The sequence below is a fragment of the Paramormyrops kingsleyae genome, chromosome 12, assembly GCF_048594095.1.
Source record: "Paramormyrops kingsleyae isolate MSU_618 chromosome 12, PKINGS_0.4, whole genome shotgun sequence".
NCBI classification, from domain to species: Eukaryota; Metazoa; Chordata; class Actinopteri; order Osteoglossiformes; family Mormyridae; genus Paramormyrops; species Paramormyrops kingsleyae.
In genome coordinates this window covers 8,355,216-8,372,567 of record NC_132808.1, presented here as the reverse complement: position 1 = coordinate 8,372,567, position 17,352 = coordinate 8,355,216, and the positions used below count along the sequence as shown (strand labels likewise).

General features: G+C 43.9%; 2 protein-coding genes across 3 annotated transcripts; one reads left to right on the top strand and one right to left on the bottom strand.

Annotated features, from left to right (window-relative positions):
• Nucleotides 1-1,660: 1,660 nt before the first annotated feature.
• On the top strand, nucleotides 1,661-8,713 carry paip2b (poly(A) binding protein interacting protein 2B). 2 transcript variants are annotated; one of them, XM_023838179.2, is made up of 4 exons: nucleotides 1,661-1,814; nucleotides 7,118-7,278; nucleotides 7,788-7,961; nucleotides 8,094-8,713. In XM_023838179.2, the coding sequence occupies exons 2-4, from the start codon at nucleotides 7,129-7,131 to the stop codon at nucleotides 8,148-8,150; spliced, it is 381 nt and encodes a 126-aa protein (XP_023693947.2). In that variant the 5' UTR covers nucleotides 1,661-1,814; nucleotides 7,118-7,128; the 3' UTR covers nucleotides 8,151-8,713. The 2 variants fall into 2 exon arrangements, with proteins under 2 accessions (XP_023693947.2, XP_023693946.2); XM_023838178.2 differs by lacking the exon at nucleotides 1,661-1,814 and adding an exon at nucleotides 2,445-2,603.
• A 3,508-nt stretch (nucleotides 8,714-12,221) lies between these two features.
• nagk (N-acetylglucosamine kinase) lies at nucleotides 12,222-17,323 on the bottom strand. The gene is made up of 10 exons (XM_023838177.2): nucleotides 17,236-17,323; nucleotides 16,651-16,735; nucleotides 16,377-16,475; nucleotides 15,761-15,902; nucleotides 15,213-15,323; nucleotides 13,844-13,956; nucleotides 13,596-13,683; nucleotides 13,373-13,470; nucleotides 12,953-13,031; nucleotides 12,222-12,753 (listed from the first exon to the last, which is right to left on the bottom strand). The coding sequence occupies exons 1-10, from the start codon at nucleotides 17,262-17,264 to the stop codon at nucleotides 12,569-12,571; spliced, it is 1,029 nt and encodes a 342-aa protein (XP_023693945.1). The 5' UTR covers nucleotides 17,265-17,323; the 3' UTR covers nucleotides 12,222-12,568.
• Nucleotides 17,324-17,352: the final 29 nt, after the last annotated feature.

The following is a 17,352-nucleotide window of genomic DNA, read 5'->3' as shown; positions in this document are numbered from 1 at the left end:
GAATGATATCCATAAATAAATAACAGTAATAAATGTTTTGCCTAAAAATTCTTATGAGGCAAAATATATATATAAAATCCTATGCACAGGCTATGGGAAAATAATGGTTATCTTACAGCAATTACAAAACAATATGCATGTACTACTCTTAAAATTTTCATTTTGTGTTGTATGTTTAAACAAAAAAATATTAACAAAATATATGTAAATATATTTTAATAAATGTATGAGTACGTGTCCTGTAGACTGGCATCCTGTTCAATGGCTACCTAGATCCCTGCAACCACGACAGGGGTAAAAGGTTGGATGGATGTATGGATGGCTACTGAAAAATTGCTGAAAACAATAGCGTGGGTGATAAAGAACATTGCTGTATTAACAAAAAAAATCCACAAGAGGGAGACATCATTCATTCATCCATCTTCCAACCAGCAATTCACTACGGTATATACGTTCTCCAGTTAATTTTACCGCTTATATTTACCCCTAGAAAAGCGGATTCACAACAACAGTTGTCCGTTAACAAGAACTCTATGCTTGGTGTCTGTGCTGCATGGCTGCCCCTGTAATTAGACGAGGCATATGGGCAAGGCTGCAGGATGCAAAATGACAGATGAAGGAGCTAAACAAGAAGAAAGACTGCTTATGTAAATAAAAATACTCCGTGAGTTCCATAAATGTGGAATGCATTTAAATGAGAATTCCCTGGGATCATTCACTGCAGAAGTAAGCCGTTTTAACTGGAAACAGATGTATAAAATCCGCCCTAAAAGGAACGTACACTGTTTACAAGGAAAAATCAGAATCAAATAACCTTTAGGGAATTCAAGCAACAGCAATGTTTTACGTTCATACACTTGACTAGTACACTACCTAATGGGGCTCAATATCTTAATAATTGACCCCTTTCCGACCATTCATTTATCCCAGTACCAGCAATGCGCGTTCTATAACCGAGATAGACTGCCCGAAGAGCTCATAATGGTGATATATTAAATTATATTATAAAATATTTGTTTAGTTTTTTTCTATTTGCACAGTCACCTTAAAATGTTTATACGACCTTTGCATTTATGATTATCTTGCATATAATATGTTTGCCTTGGCAAGTTCCTCAGTAACCGGCATACAGCAGGCCGGTGAAGGAGGGACGGGACGTGAAAATGCCTGAAGGTATCTGCACCCATCAGTGACGCAAAAGGTAATCAAAAATAGTACAACACCAAGCACGTAATTTTCATACATCATATCATACATTAGAAAGTCGCTGAGACGCCCTTGCGTTACTTACAAGCACTGACATAAATATAGCAATTTCAGATTCAACTAAGTATCAAGACAATGGCACTTAAGAGTTCTTGGTTAATCACGATCATAGGATCCACAATTATATGAATGAATTCAGAATCTATGAGCCTCAATAGCAAACCCGTAAAAGTAATCTTAAAAACCGCGAATGACAATCCTTGACTTAAGGGATTTGCCTAAAAGTGATGTCAAAACGCAGTAGAAAATTACTGATAAGGGAATCGACCAATGGCTTCCGCAGAGGTCATTTAATTATGGCCACGTGACTGTAATCCGTTTTACTATTGGGTAAACCTTTATGATAGGCGCAATGCTTGGCGAATAGCTACGAAAAACACGGACAAAGGCGTGTAGTCCTGGTTGTTGCAGTTAATGTTTTGTTTTTTTTTTTTAATTTTTTGTAATCAAAGACGGAGGAAAAGCCGTTTTGCAGTAGGAGCGGCTATTTACACAACGGTTTAAAGGATTTATTGGTGGCTGGGATATTTTTTTGCTTAATTAATTGGGTAAGTGCAATACATTATCTCTTATACTTCACTGTTTACGATGGAATGATAGCGTGCCAGTTGTACGTTAAACTGATAGGATAAACGGATTCTTGTGAATTTTCGCTACTAATTATTAAAGAGAACCTCGGATGAATAATTTTGCCTTATTGCTGGTTGCCTGTTACCTCGTTTAATCCGTTTATACAACGTATCATCCACGTTACACAGCATATCATCCTAAACAGAATGCCATGCTGTTTAGCTGGTTAAATGAAGTTTTCAGCTCGGCATCTAATCAAACAGTCAGTGCAACTGTCATGTTAGTTAGCCAGACGTCGAAAAATGTGGAACAAGTACGATGCATAGGGGCTGTTTGCTTGACGCGAACATTTCCACGTGGGATTGGCGCTAAAATAAATCATATGGTCACTAAAATCCTTCTACCGCGTTTTAAAATTAAATCGAGACGGGTAATAATCATAATAATGATTTATTATTATTGTAAGTATATTTCTCAGCTGGAGTGTGCTTGCCATGTATTGGACCCGCTAGGTGAAGGGCCGCGCATGTGTATTTGCTAGGTAGAGACGGGGGGCGGCTAAGCGGAGGTCACGTGACCACCTTGGTTTTTGGGGGGGGGGGCTCGGTGGGCTGGCTTAGCGGAGGTCACATGACCATGCTACTCGCTATGTCCTCCGCTGCGTGCTAGCCGGCCGAGAGCATCCGCAGCCTGCCACGCTACATGCTGAGGGGGGAACCTCGCTCGTCGGATTTCAGGACGTAAACCCGCAGAACACGCCATGCCAGGTACAGTTTTATAACCCGTCGCCACCTCGGCGTTCGGTATCGATTCCTCGCCGTCTGCGAACCACGCGGCGCTCGTTATACCCCCGCGTTTCGTGAGAGCCTTTGTTCGGCAGACATGTCAGCGTTCAGCTCCGACCGCGTCTGCGCCCCGTCCTCTGCTTTCCTCTCCGCTCGGAAGGCCCCCGCTCTGCCCACACGGCTTCATCACACCGCGGCCTGCAGTTTCTGTCACACGAAGATCCCCCCTGCGTGCTATCCGGCTGTCTAATCGGCGGGGTTAGTTTCGAAAGTTGATGCAGCAGCTAAAGGTGTTAAGCGCCGCATGGACGCCGCCTGCCGTGCCGAACTCAGCTCGTCTTAATCACCCTGATTGTTTCCCCCCATCCGCACGCCGTTTACCCCCAGATTATGTTCTACGTGGCGCTTCGCCAGTTCTCCGGAATACCGCGCACTCAGTCCACGGCCATCGTCCCTGATTAACAATTTACGGCGCCGTCGTCCTGTGACTAACGAGCCCGGTCTGTGAGCTTTAACCGCGCTGATCCCCGATCGGTTTATCGGCCTTAACGCTGCCATCGACGCGGACGCCTTTTCATATCCCCTATTTGTACCGTTGGGTCTCTCCCATGTTTGTAAACAGGAGGCGCCCGCCTCCATTTTTCCCTCCCTACGACATCCGTTATATGCCGCTCGAGCTTTAAAATGTATTCCGATTGTAATCAAAGCTTATGCTTGGTACTGATATGGAAGGTGACGTGTGGGAGGGCCTGAGTGATGATGTACCTCCAGCGCGATGCCCCCGAATTGGCCGGGCAGACCCGGTTAATGCTGACCTGGCAGACTTTGCACGGAGCTTCCATTGAGCCCTGGCTGTACGTGCAGACAATGCCGGGCCTGCTTGGGCCATGGGCGGTAGTGTTTGAGGTGTATTAGCAGGTGACTGAAGGAGAATCGGTCATTTGAAACCCCGCGTTTGTGCTAGATTTGGATGGGCGACAGCTAACCCTTAGCGTGACTTTGTTGGGGAATTTCTGCGTAGTAGTGCTAACTCATGGCTTAATTAAAATGTTCTTTGTCCTTGTCTTCTGGCTTCCCCCAACTAGAGGTAGCCAGCCATTTCGGATAACTGTCACTGTAGATGGAGTTGCTGGATTTGATGCCTTATCCCTGATTATGGGGGCGGGGGTGTTGTCGGTCTTCGTTGCCCACAATTTTCCAGACTCTGTTTGAGAGAGGCAGTATCAGTAGACAGCCAGCCATGTGTAACAGCAAGACAGGTCTGTGTTTTAAAATGGGGGGGGGGGTGAAGTTCATTGGTGCAGGAGGAGCAGATACCTGAAGTTTGTACTCCCATGCGTGCCAGAAGGTCCACATTGGTGTGGACAAACGAGGGACGTTTTGTGGTAGTAATGGTGGCCATTCCAGCTGGAATCTGTCAGCCGTACGCTGCTGCCTGTCCACCTGCGCCACTGCGGGGTGATTCTAGGGAGGCAGTAACCTTGCCAGGGGTGTCTCTTTAGCCACCCCACCCCCCCCCTCCCAAAAAGCTCCTCCAGTCTAAGTACTGTAACCAGCACATCCAGTTTGCTCTTAGGGTGCTTCTGTTAAGCGGCTAAGCATTTGACCAGAGTGCTGCTGGTTCCAGGATGAACAGAAGTTTAGGTTAAAGGTGCGGATTCGTCGTGACGTCGTGGCCACGCAGGTGGGTATGTGGTAAAAGTTTACGTTTATCTGCCAGGTACTGATTGCTGGGGGAACTCCTATCTCTGCTGGGTTATCAAAAACTGAAACTGCCAGGAAACCTATTTATAAACTGAAATAAGCTGTGAAAATGGGAAAGCTACAGACAGACAAAAACTATACACATTGTTTCTGAAAAACTAGATAACAAATGTAAAATACTTATGTATTCACACATTTACAGTAAAATTCTCGTGTCTGGGACATAGGCACTGCTGGATAGTTGAATTTTCCAGATAGTCGGCTGTTGCTCTTTGGAAAAACACTGAATTGTATCACATTTCTTATACATACTTTAATTTCTTCGTAGGAACACATTAGTAATTATGCTGTTATAGTGAGTTAGATGTCAGAACACGAGCTCGCAAGGTAAACAATAGCGGAACAAGCAGACTGCTAAGGCATGTTGCTCTGTGGGCACACGCAGGAAATGGCATGTAATGTGCAGTGGCTTTTAGTTTGTTGTAAACGTTTAATTGAATTGGGTTAGTACTGTGAATTCTACATGTTTATGTTTGATGCTGGTTTCTTGAATGTTGGATATCGGAGAGGACTTTACTGTAGCTAAAGTAATTTATCTTTTAATGTCCGTCAATAACTCCTGCAACATGTTTTGTCCATTTCGAGGAAATTGGTTCATTAGCTTCACTCTGTAATCAGGTAGGAGTCTCTAATGGTCTTGCACATAAAATAGCTCTACAACTTCTGGTCTGTCCCTAGAAACACATTTCAAAACCTGAACTTTAATATAAACTAAATAGAAATATCTTTTTAAAGAAGTAATGCAACCACACTGTAAGCAAAATAACACTAAACTGGGTTTGAAATTTTTGCTGCCAGTCCCCAGTCCCCGACAGCTTGGGCTTCTGTGCCAGCCCAGGCCGTAGGTTACCTGACCTTTGTTGGACAAGAACCATGTATAACCTGGTGAGATGTTACAGACCAGTGTGCCGCCCTGACAGATTAGGCAATCGAGGTCTTTTCTGATCTAATGATGGTTGTTTAAACTATATTGTAGCTCTTGTTCTGTATATCTTCTCTTAAACTTGGCAGTTTTAATTTGGGGGTGGGTCTCTGAGGCCGCCGGTAAGCAGGACGTTCAGAATGGCCCTGGTAAGTCAAAGCACCTGTCTCAACGTGATAGTCCGACGTCTCCAGCTGGAAATTGGAGTTGTATTCAGTGGGAGGGATATGGGGCATATCTCTCATTTACTGTGTTTTGAGTCAGTATTGTGTTATAATGTGGTTCCCTTAGCTTGATACATGGGCCGTATAACATGCTTCCCCTGTCCCCTTGGGAGATACCCCTCGAAACGCATGTGCGCTCAGGAAACCACAGATGCATTCTGAACGTCCTGCTTACCGGCTGCCACAGAGACCCACCCCCAAATTGACACTGCTGCCTTCAGGTGTGTGGTAGGACAGACAATCACAGATGTCTTCAGAGATGTAGCTCTATAAGCTGGCTACCTGTAGCAAATGTCTTATTCCTCAGCTAGCTATGATGCTTGTCTTGTTATCCTCCACTTCCTGCACCCCAGTCCCTGCCTGGAATGTTCTGTACTTTTTCCATATTGCAGTGAGCCTTAGACGCCCAGGGGCTGTACTGGATCATCACCAACAGTATGCAGTCACACGCTATGGACAACTTAGACACACCAGTTCAAGTATACTTTGGGTTTTTGGTTTTCAGACATGGTTTAGAACAGGGGTGGGCAACCCTGATCCTGGAGTGCCGGTGCCAAGCAGGTTTTCCACCCTACCTGGTCTCTGATTAACTAAACCTGATCTCAGCCAGATAGTAACTCATCCGGTAGGATGGAAATCCTGCTGGAACCTGACACTCCAGGATCAGGGCTGCCTAACCCTGCTGTAGAGTAGCAAGAGGAAAACGGTGCAAACAGGGAGAACATGCAACCTCCAAAAAGAGGGATCGAACTCACAACCGTGAACATCTTAAGCTGCGGAGCCTCCACTGCAGAATGACATCGTAGGAGGCCGGGCCTAGCTTATTGTCTTCAGAATTTCTGTTCTGTTTGATTTGGCTAGACTGGTGTGTGCATTTTCAACCAGGTGCAATTATCAGCTTTTGTTCTTTTTCTTTTTTTTTATCGCTGCTCTTTAACGTGTATTTAAAGTGAAAATGAGGCAGTCGGGCTTTGACTGTTAAAGCTGCTCATTCTGCTGGATTGACCTCGGCACAGCTGGTCATGGAGTTCTGACACTGGAGAATGTATGGTGACCTATGAGAGCCGGTAATTGTTTGGTAAAAGCTGGCAACGTTGGGAAACGCTGGCTTGGAGCCTGGTAAATTTCCCAGCTCGTCAGAAATCTGCCGTCAGCATATACTGGGCAAAAGCTGTTTCTGGTACCTCAAGCAAGTGTCACTGGACAGACATTTCAAAAGGAGTCTGGTGTGTACAGTGTCTGGGGGAAAATTACACCAGTGTTTAGCGATGAGTCTGAAGTTTTGGAATTTTTCGCACCATGGTGGAGCTCTAGGCTGGGTTTGCAGAACTTGTTGAACGTGTTTGAATGAATCTGCCTTTGTTTTAGAATTCTGCAAATCCCATATCGGGCATGGAGGTGTATCGTCTTGTACCTTTTGTCTTTGTTTCTGGCTTATCTGAAATCTTCCATGTCTCAGACTAAGGTGGGGGGTGTTATGTATGTGTGTGCGCGATTTTACCAATGCATTTATTTTGTTTAATTTGGGAAGAGCTGGGTAGTAGTCAGCTTTGGAATAAAAGCATCTTGCCGTAATCCTTCTCCAGAGCCGGCAGATATGAGCGGTCCGGAGGTGGCGAAGACACCGGGAGGCGGAGACCCTGGGAAGGAGGGGAAGGGGCCGGTCGCCAATGGGCATGGGGAGGGCGACTCCAACCCCTTCGCCGAATACATGTGGATGGAGAATGAGGAGGAGTACAACCGTCAGGTCAGCGTGCATGTGCTCGCCGTGCACCACATGGAGTGTATGTGGGGGGGGGGGGGGGGCATGTGTATAATACAGACATGGTCCCTATAACGGAAGAGCCAGTTTTACAAAAATCTGAGAATTGGATCTAAAAAAAAAAACAGTTGTCATAGTTGAGTGATAGGCTTACGCTCATAGAAATCTATGGAGAATCCCCACAAAGATGTAGATAGTGTGTGTGTGTGTGTGTGTGTGTGTGTGTGTGTGTGTGTGTGTGAGAGAGAGAGGATTCTATACAAGGGCCTGCAAATGTCACAAGGACAGTTGTGAAGGGCAAGCTGATGAATGACCTTTTTTTTTTTTTTCCTTCTTTGAATGAATTGGGAGGTCAGTTTAGTTACTGTTATATATAACAATTCTGGCTCCGCTCTTGATATTGTCCCACCAGACATAATATTCACAATGTTTAAGTTCCCCTGCCCAACCTTGTTCTCATGCACATTTTTTTTGTCCAATCTGTTAACTTCCAGGTGGAGGAAGAGCTTCTGGAGCAGGAGTTTCTGGAGCGCTGTTTCCAGGAGATGCTCGATGAGGAGGACCAGGATTGGTTCATTCCAGCAAGGGACCTCCCCTCTGGAGTGGGGCAACTCCAGCAGCAGCTCAACGGCCTGTCCGTCAGTGATGTCAGCACCGAGGATATTGTGGTGAGTCCGCTGCATACACCCGTCTGCTTGCTTACATTGTTGCCATGTCGTTTAGGCTTTTCATGTGCTGGGATGAAACCTCCGGTCTTGCAGCCCATCTTACCTGCCCCCATTTTGTCCTCTGTTCCCCAGCGCAAGAGCAGCTTGAATCCCGAAGCAAAGGAGTTTGTGCCAGGAGTGAAGTACTAGGGTCCCCCTGGCACCAGGGGGCGCCTTTTATAGACACTGGTGACCCTCGGTCACGTCTGCACACACTCAAACAGGGGCGCAAAGGAGATACAGCAAGGGCAACTCCTCCTATAAGCTTTTTATTTCAGTTTTTTCCAAGTCTAAGTGTGGGGGGGGGTGGCAGGGGCTCAGCTACAATCCCTCCAGGACGTTACACAAGTTACACATCATACTCAGTATTGAGCTGTTCTTCATCCTCCGTTTCTTTAACCCTGAGGACTGGTCATGTGAGTTTGTATGGAGAGGCTATTTTTTTCCCCTGTTTGGGTTTATTTTTCATGCTTTTTGTTTTTGTTTGGATTTGTGTCTTTTGGGCAGCAGTGTCCAGGAGTGGGGAGTGGGAGGAGCTACTGGGCATGGCAGGGGGGGTCAGGTGACCAGCCTTGTGACCTGATTAGACCAATAGGAAAGCCTGTGGGGGATTCACACAAAATCATTTTTTGATTTAAGTTGAAATCCTGACACAAAGTACGAATTTCATTAAAAAAAAGGAAAAATGAATAAAAACAATATACCTATTTGGATTTCCATTTCAGTTTGGTTTTGTGTGTATGTGTGTCTTTTGGTTGCAGGGCACCAGTGAAGATTAGCTGGCAGCTGAGCCCTTAATAAATTTACTAGGCCGACTCCTGGTACCTCAGAGTTAATGTGAGGGTGACCCCCCCCCCCCTTCGGGCTGGTGACCCCCCTTCGGGCTGGACGCATTGCGGGCACGTTGTCCCCACTGTTCTTCCTGCTCATTTCTCTCTCTGTTGCTGTAAGTGTGTTTCCCAAAGTGCTAGCTGTCAGCTCCAGCATATGTTCTGAACGGGTTTTATCGGCTGCGTGTAGGGGTGCTTCATTTAGTAAGAAACTGTCCCTGATGCCCTGTCTTGGACAGTTTTCTTATCTAAAAGCATTATAGTCATACCCGAAGGTGTTTTTCCTATTTTGCAATGTCAGTTGTGAACCACTGCGGCTTCTGCATTGAAACCTTAAACGACCCATAACACAACTGCAAGTCTGCTTTAAGATTTTATAAGAAACTCTTGTTGAACATGATTGCCTCTGGCCTATTACATGTGGCGGTGCTGGGATGGGGGTGTATTTATATGGGGACCCTTTAAATGACCCCCCCCCCCCCCAGGAATGCCCATTTTCCGGTTTTAGACAGTCCCATGTGTGGTGCTGTTTAATAGCATACTCAGCCATAAAATTCACTTCGCTGTTTTTCCCTCATTGTCGTTCACTGCTGATCTGATACTTAATGCTTCAGCAGCTTGTCTCTTTTTTCTAATGATATCCTCTATGAAAGAGGCAGTTTTATTTAATCATGTCACAGTGCAGACTGACTCAGGATGATGCCAGGTGGACAGTGGAGCCACTTTGTTTCATTAAACTGGTAGGAGTCTGGTTCAGACACCTGGTAGATGGAAAGTCAGTCAATGGAGACTAACTCGATGTGACTGATATCTGCTCACACGACGGGATATTAAATGAGGATGTACAGAACATTTAATTTGGCCTAAGTATGTCAAATTTTACGTGGAGCATGGGGAGAGCATTCTGACTGTACTCTTGTGGAGTATCTTGATCTTTGGTGGAAAACTGCACTGATACGTGAGTGTGTGGTTTTTCCAACCAAGCAAGGTGAGGGAGTTTTAGGTGGAGCAGGGGGGCAGAGGATTGGCATTTCGGAGGGCCGCTGGGGGTGGGGGTCTTCACATGTGTCCCTGTACTCTGTTAACCAGTTTCTCCTGCAGGGGAGCCACAACACCCAGTGAAATAAAGCATGTCCCCTCCCTTCCATGTACTCACCTTCATGCTCAGCAGCATGGGCAGAGAAACTGTATCTGTGTAAAGCTGCTACTGTAGGGGATGGTAAGGTTCACCAGTTTGCATCAGTGCACTGGCATAAAAGTCCACAATGCGATTACCTCTATTTTTAAAAAAACTGCACTGGATACAGTTTGGGAAGAACTCTGGATGAATGGGTAAAATCTGATTGTTTAAAACTGATAATTATCTAGAGGGCAGGGCGTATGCCATTATTTAGAAATGTGACTAATGATTTTTGACTAGTAATGTTACATTTAGATTGATTTCCTCTCTAAACTTTCTGTTTCTGTACCATATTGAATTCTATAGCATCATTTTGTATCACTTTATCTCGTTGAGCCGCATTGTGTGAAATCAAATCGTGTCAAATTGCACTGCATCGCAATAGGGGTGAATCATACTGAATTGCAATAGCAGTTGCTTTGTTGTTATCTGTAATGTATCGGATCGTTGGCAATGCATCAAGGTGTGCATCACATCAACCTTAGTGCTGGAGATGCATATCCCTAATGCATTTTACATCTTCTTGCTTTGGTCTTAACCCTGCCATTAATCACACTTGAGAGCCTACTGTCCCTGCTCTTGGCTAACTGAAATGTTTGAGATGGACAGGGGAGAGCCAGACATGCCAGCAGGAGGGATGATGTGCATGCAAGTCTCTGAGTGAGCCGTGGCCAACTTTCGATCTTATGGTCAATAGCGGGTGCCCTGCCTGACAGATGACAACAGTTTCTTAATTATGGAAGACAGAACGTGCAGAGCCTCAAACTCAAACTTAGCCCCAAACTTAGCCTCATTCCTTTAAATCTTCTGCACCACTGAAGCCACCTGACACTTCAATACAGAGAGAGAGCAGCAGTAAGAGTTAAGTTTTCAGTTTAGAAACAAATGTTCTCATTACTGCATGTGACATTCAGCTATAGGAATAGTATCCAACTTAATAGTTAAATATGTCAAATCTGGGCACAATGTGACTGTGAAGTATTCAAAGCTTAGTGATGTCCTCCATGCAGAAGCCAGAGGGTACCTTCGGTCTAATGCACAGAGTCAAGTGTTTAGTGTTTTTCCTAGTACTGATGCCATTGAATATGTCAGCTAGATGTGGCGATGTCACATGTGCCCATAACAAACAAAAGGAGCAATGGGTTAGGAAGCACTCTGGGAGGGATTTGGGAAAATCAGCATATGACACAAAAAAACAGGAGTCACCAATGAAGATATGTTGACTTCTTGGTTAGTTCTCTGCTACATACATCAGTGGATCCAGTAATGTTTCAATTCAGATTTATAAGGGTTGGTGTTTGTTTAACGTACATTTGAATACCTTAGAACAGGGGTTCTCAAACTATTGTGCTATTATGACTGGTCATAAAAGGAGATTCCTCCATATACCACTAGAGGGAGCTCACATGCTATAGTTTGAGAACCACTGCAGCCTGCGACAGTTTACTTCACAGGTGGAAGCTGTGGGCCAGGCTTCAGTTTGTATACCTGCAGGGGCCCCTGAGGGTACCGCTATGTATGTGACCCCCACCTCCTTCATGTGGCAAAGCATCCTGGAATAGGTAAGTAGCATGGATATTACCAACTCATCTCGACCCATCCAATATAAGGATAATTTTAATCTGTTGTTGACAGTTAACATTGTTATTTTGTAGCTTTAACAATCTGAATTAAAACTAAATGTACTATTATAATTACACTAATTCTCAATGTATTAAATGATGAGCTTGATATGAGTCCATACCTGAACCCCATAGTGAGAAGTATTTTTTTGTTTGTTTTATTTCAGAAGATTTGCAGAAAGCCAAAAAAACTATAATACGCTGAGTAGATTTAGTGCGACAAATGAGCTTCGTTTTCATTGATGGCGCTTCTGGAATTCTGGGTGATGTCATACGCCTTACAACCAGGCTGGCTGCACGACCACAGATTCTGATAGTCGCTGTTTTCTGAATATTAAGTCAGTCATATTATACAAGCCTGAATTGACTCAATACACAGGGTTCGAGCAGAAAGCCTGCGGTATATCTAAGCTAGATCAACTGCAACCCTATACAACAGCAATGAAAACAACCTTGCAGGTGTGATGTCACAATGCTATGCATTCTCTGCTCTGTGTGATGTTTAATTGAGTCATTTAACACCTGTTATTGAACACCCCCCCCCCTTTGTAAAATAAACAGGACAACTGGCTTTTTATATTACAATAACTTTTGTCATCTTTGATTTTATTAATAAGCAATATAAAAAATTCCCTTTTATTATAATTTCAGCATTTTTCAGAGTAAGCAGATATAATCACTAAAAAATACAAGACAAATTTTTTAAAAACCCTTGGTATCAAAAAAGCAAAAAGGTTTCATAACAGTTGATATTAAATGCTGATTTACAGTGATTTTATATCAAGTTCAAACTAGATTGGCTTATTCCAAAATTCCCCATCCCTTCCATCCTGAGTAAAAGATGGTTGTACAGTACAAGCTTGATTGCTGGTTTGTGTTTCTCTTCATAAAGCACATTTTTTTAAAAAAAGAGAAGCGACTTACAGGGCTACGTATTCACTTGTTGCCAAAAGAGTGCGTGTAGAACACGTCTGCATTGGCAGAGTAATCAAGAGGCAACGTGACCCCAATGCTGCGGGCACCCAGGCTGGCGCCCCCTAGAGCCGAAGACTGGTGCAGCGTTAGCAGGCTGTACCCAGTGAAGTGGCCCCCAGCGGCCCTCTCCAGCACCTCCATGAAGCCTGCCAATGACAACATGGAAGTGCGTGTGGTGTGACAGGAAGGCATTTTCTTTTGGACTAAAAGTTTAAAGAAAATTCCCTAACATCTCTTTTGGGAGAGCAGGTGAGCGGTCTGTCCCATGGAAATATAGGAGCTTCCCAAAGACTCCTGGGAATCCTGTATAACTTGTGTGCCGCTGCTGAGACTATGTCCACTGACCTGGTTTAAGCAGCTCCCAGCTCTTCCAAACAGATCCTACACACAGAATGGGCAAGCCAAGCTCTCCTGAGAAGAGACACTAGGAGAGAACACAAGACAGGCCAAGGTTATAAAAGACCACATCTAGGCCTCAACAGGCCTCAAACACACATTATCCATGTACCCATCTATCCTAGGGTATCACAAAGCAGGATTTCTTGCTTAACAAGAAATCCCCTGATTACAGGGTGGCTGGAGTCTGTCCCAGGCAACTGAAGGCACGATAGAGGAGATGTCCAGGATAAGATGCCTGTCCATAGTAAAGCAGATATTTACACACAGGCGTTCAAACACAGAGAAATTCAGAGACATCGATTCACCCCATGTTTGAGAAATACAGGAGGAAACGTGCAAAAACACAGCTGGCTTTGGTGGCCTCACCTGGTCAGCTTTGGGCAGGACAGCCACTATATGTTGAGCCAAAGCTTTCCCAGCTTGAGCGAACACATACTGACAAAGAGCATCTCCAGCTGTGGCCACTGTATCACAGCCAGACAACAGAAATGGTCAGAGTCAGCTATGACCCAGCAATCACGTGACACACACAGTGAAAAGGGGGGTTTGGGAAAATGACAAAACCAGCTAATTAAGTCAATCAGCGGACCTTCAGACAGCTTTCTGCAAAACCCAGCGAAATGGGACTTCTCAAAGGTTCTGTAGAAGTGAGGAAGCATGCCCATTCTGTTGGTCACCTAGATGACAGGTGGGAACAAACACAAAAATTCCTTAAAATATTTCAGGCACATCACTTTGAAGGCTGACTGCTGATGATCTTACAGCTCTTATATTGTCTAAAGTTAATTTTGGCACAGCTGTCAAATGAGGAAATGGTGGTCCCCTAACCCTTCTTACCTGGAAGTACTCTTGCATGGCATTTTTGACGTTAGTGATGTCATGAGGCGGAGTCGCAAAATTATCCATTGCGTCAAATACTATCTTCACAGCAAGGTGAGAGATCCAGTAGGCTAAATAGTCATTTAGAAGAAAAGCAAAGTTTTAACATGTCATACATTTGCTGAGAAATTTTAATCCAACAAATTTCCAATGCCACAGTTTAAAATTTTTGTTTGCATCAGCATTTTTGATTTTGATTAAATTTGGCACGTGAATTACATGTATCTTCCAGAGGTCGGAAATGTTTTTTTTTTTTATATATATATATATATATATATATATATACTTCCTTTTGAGATATAGTGCCTTTTTCACACCCTAGGTAGCATGCCAAGTTTCATCAAAATCAAAAATGCTGATGCAAACAAAATTTTAAACTGCAGCATTAAAAATATAATTATATAACAATCTGGTTATTATTATTATTATTATTATTTATCATCATCATCACATGGTGACAATTTGAAAACTCCAGAAGGGTCTGTCTGAGTCTTCATTGTTACAAAGTTTAAGTCCATGCACCTTGTCAGCTATTCACTTCTGCTTACTGAAAACTTGTCAGACCATTAGAAATTTTCCAGTATACTAGGTCTTTTCAAAATAATCTGGTCATTTGTGCTTCAAGTGAAAGTTCTGATAAGTCTCCACCTGAATCCACATATTTGTTTTCCTTGTGCTCCACTGACTACTTAAGTCTTTGCCAGCACCAAAGTTCTAATGCACCAATGCTCTTGTCACACTTCTTCATCTAGCTTTCACATCCATAAAGTCACAGCATATTCTGAATAGTTCTGATATTTGTTTTTAAAAGTACAGTACAACTTTTGGAGATCTTGGAGGTCCTTCATCACAGCTCTCCTAATTTCCAGTGTGTGACGAATGTCTAGATTGCTGGATCCTGCATTGTTATTGTTTCCAGTGAATCAATGCTAAAGCTCATTTGTCTTCACCATCAATGCTAATGTTAGCTGCCACCGCTTTAGTCAAAATGTGTTTTCTTTACACTTAGCCACACCCACATACGTTCACTCTGTTCTTTAACTTTCCTGAGTCTTCTGATTCATTTCTTTTTCTACAATGTCATCTATCCCTGTGGCTCTCATCTTTTGGAAGCGATTTCAAGGCTATTCTGGCCTCTTCTATTACTGAAGGATCTTCCAAGAACCATCACATATGCATCATCAAATATATATTGGTTGCTGATGTCACTGTTGTAGATGTTGTCTGTGGATTACTTCACCTCTGTCTGTCAGTTATCTGCCCATTAAAATCTCTCTGCATTCACATGGGTGAGGAGTTTGGGTGCTAAATTAATCTGAATTTGTACCTGAGCCCTCGTCACCCATCAGGTGACCCCAGCCTCCACAGCCCACCTGTGACCCATCAGCGTTCACCAGCCTGCAGTTGGATCCAGTCCCCGAGATAATGACCACACCCCCTGAAGGGACAGAGAGGAGGTGCGAGCAGGTGTGTCAAATCAGACCCCAGCTCCCCAACAATCTGTACGTCCGTACTTGGTGTGCTGGAAGAGCAGCTGGCAGTGAGGAACGTGTGAAATACAGCACTATCAATTCCATTTCATTAACTGCTTGTCTCGCTTTTTCATGCACTGCTAGCTGATTTTGAGGATGGTTATTTAACTTACAAGAACAAGTCAAAAGAATTACACTAGTATTTAAAGAAAACGGTAGGGCTAAACAAATTTCCAAAAAAAAAAAAATCTTTAAACTAGGTTGTAAACTCTGTGTCATTCAAATAAGAACTGACAAGGAGATGATTATGCTTATATATATTCTGACCCAAACTTAGGTGATATGACTTAAGTAAATTGCACCGGGACTCTGCTGACAGATTCTAGAATGGCTGCACCTCTACCTTGCTCTCTGGCAGTTGCCATGGCGCCAATGGTGTCGTTGGAGATGTGGTAGTTGAGGCTCAGTTTAGGAAACCTCCTCTCCATCTCCTTGATGAGCTTCTCGATGGCCTCTGGCTGCTCCCCCCCACTCAGAGACATACCCTGTGCACACAGCCATTAATGCTTCTCACACGTACTGAGGGCCTTGTGCACCAGTTCCACTAGGTCTGCTTTTACCTGCTATGGCTTTTCAATGTTGAAACAAAGTTACATTTCCTCGATCAAACTGCATGTTTAAAAAAATGTTATTATGCTGGCATTTGCACGGTTGTGTATGGCACCGCAGTCTCACACTCGATGCTATGTGCCTGTGCAGCTCTCTTTGTTTACGCAGGTTTCCTCCCACGACACTCATTGGCTGACTGTTGCCATGTATGTATGCCATGACATAAGCTGGAATCCTGTCCATGGTGCTCCCTGGCCTAGGGCACTGTGCTTCCCGGGATATGCCGCTGGCTCATTATGACTCTATACTGGATAAGTGTTTATGAAAAATGTATGGATGGATGTGAGAATGCATAAAACACAATGTCTTATTGCCTTTGGTGATAATGTATTTGGCTGAGGCTGACTAACCAGGGAGCGAAGGGGTGTGTCTACATCCAGTCCCGCCTCTGTCTTGGCTTTTTGCATCATGTTGTTGATTGCCTCCAAACATTTGTCGACACCTATTAGCTGCAAGAGAAGCAAGACCAGCTTTCATTGCACCATCTACACTGCGAACAGATTCATGCCACCATAATGTACTGCAATCACTCTCTACAGAGTTCTGCACTATTACTGTACCAGCTATACAGAAGCTGAATGCCTCCCAGTGTTGCCTGACTCATGATACTTTACGGATTCCTACCCAATGATTGGTACATGGCCCATCTGTTTCTGCGATGATCTCTCCTTCCTCAGAAACCAGCACTGCTTTGGACGCAGTCCCACCTCTGACAGAAGAGATATCATATCCATTCAATGCAGTCCAGCAAGCAAAAACAAAAAACCGCCACTTTCCGGGAATACTTTAGCCTTTGGTAACCGGTATAGTTATGCAGAAATAGACGTCCTGGCTGACAGCTGATCGTTAAGATCAGATACATGCAGGAGATAATAAAGTAATAAAATCGTAAAGTAAGGCAGAAACTGGAAAGAGAAGCACGCGAACTGTTAAAAATCTGATTTTCACATTAAACTAAATATATAGCGGTTCAAATCCTTCTAAATAATGTAGTCGTCGACTGCCCGTTAAGAAAGAATCGATAACTACATTTAAAATGTTGACATCCATACATCCAGCGACAGGACAAAATTCGTACTTCATGTATTAAAATCTGGCTTTTTTAACGAACTGAGGTAAGAAGCTTTACTTGTGTGAGTATTACTTCTTCTTGACACCAAGCTACTATAAAAATATTTTTAAGTGAACATATTTGTCTTTTTTACTCACCCCTCCACACCGCCGTAGACTGAAGCCATAATCTACCTTCCTTCTCAGACCACGTGACCAGTCACGCGCCTGTATCGGCGACAATGAGAGGCGCGTGCATCCTGCGGAAATCTCGCT

Bases quoted from the DNA above. Each gene is read 5' to 3' on its own strand.
- paip2b (XM_023838178.2), top strand. The intron at 7,279-7,787 runs GTCAGCGTGCAT...GTTAACTTCCAG, and splicing joins AGGAGGAGTACAACCGTCAG to GTGGAGGAAGAGCTTCTGGA. The intron at 7,962-8,093 runs GTGAGTCCGCTG...TCTGTTCCCCAG, and splicing joins TCAGCACCGAGGATATTGTG to CGCAAGAGCAGCTTGAATCC.
- nagk (XM_023838177.2), bottom strand. From the start codon at position 17,264: ATGGCTTCAGTCTACGGCGGTGTGGAGGG. The intron at 16,476-16,650 runs GTAGGAATCCGT...CTTCTCTTGCAG, and splicing joins GGCCATGTACCAATCATTGG to CTAATAGGTGTCGACAAATG. The intron at 13,032-13,372 runs GTGAGGCCACCA...GTTCTCTCCTAG, and splicing joins TCCTGCCCAAAGCTGACCAG to TGTCTCTTCTCAGGAGAGCT.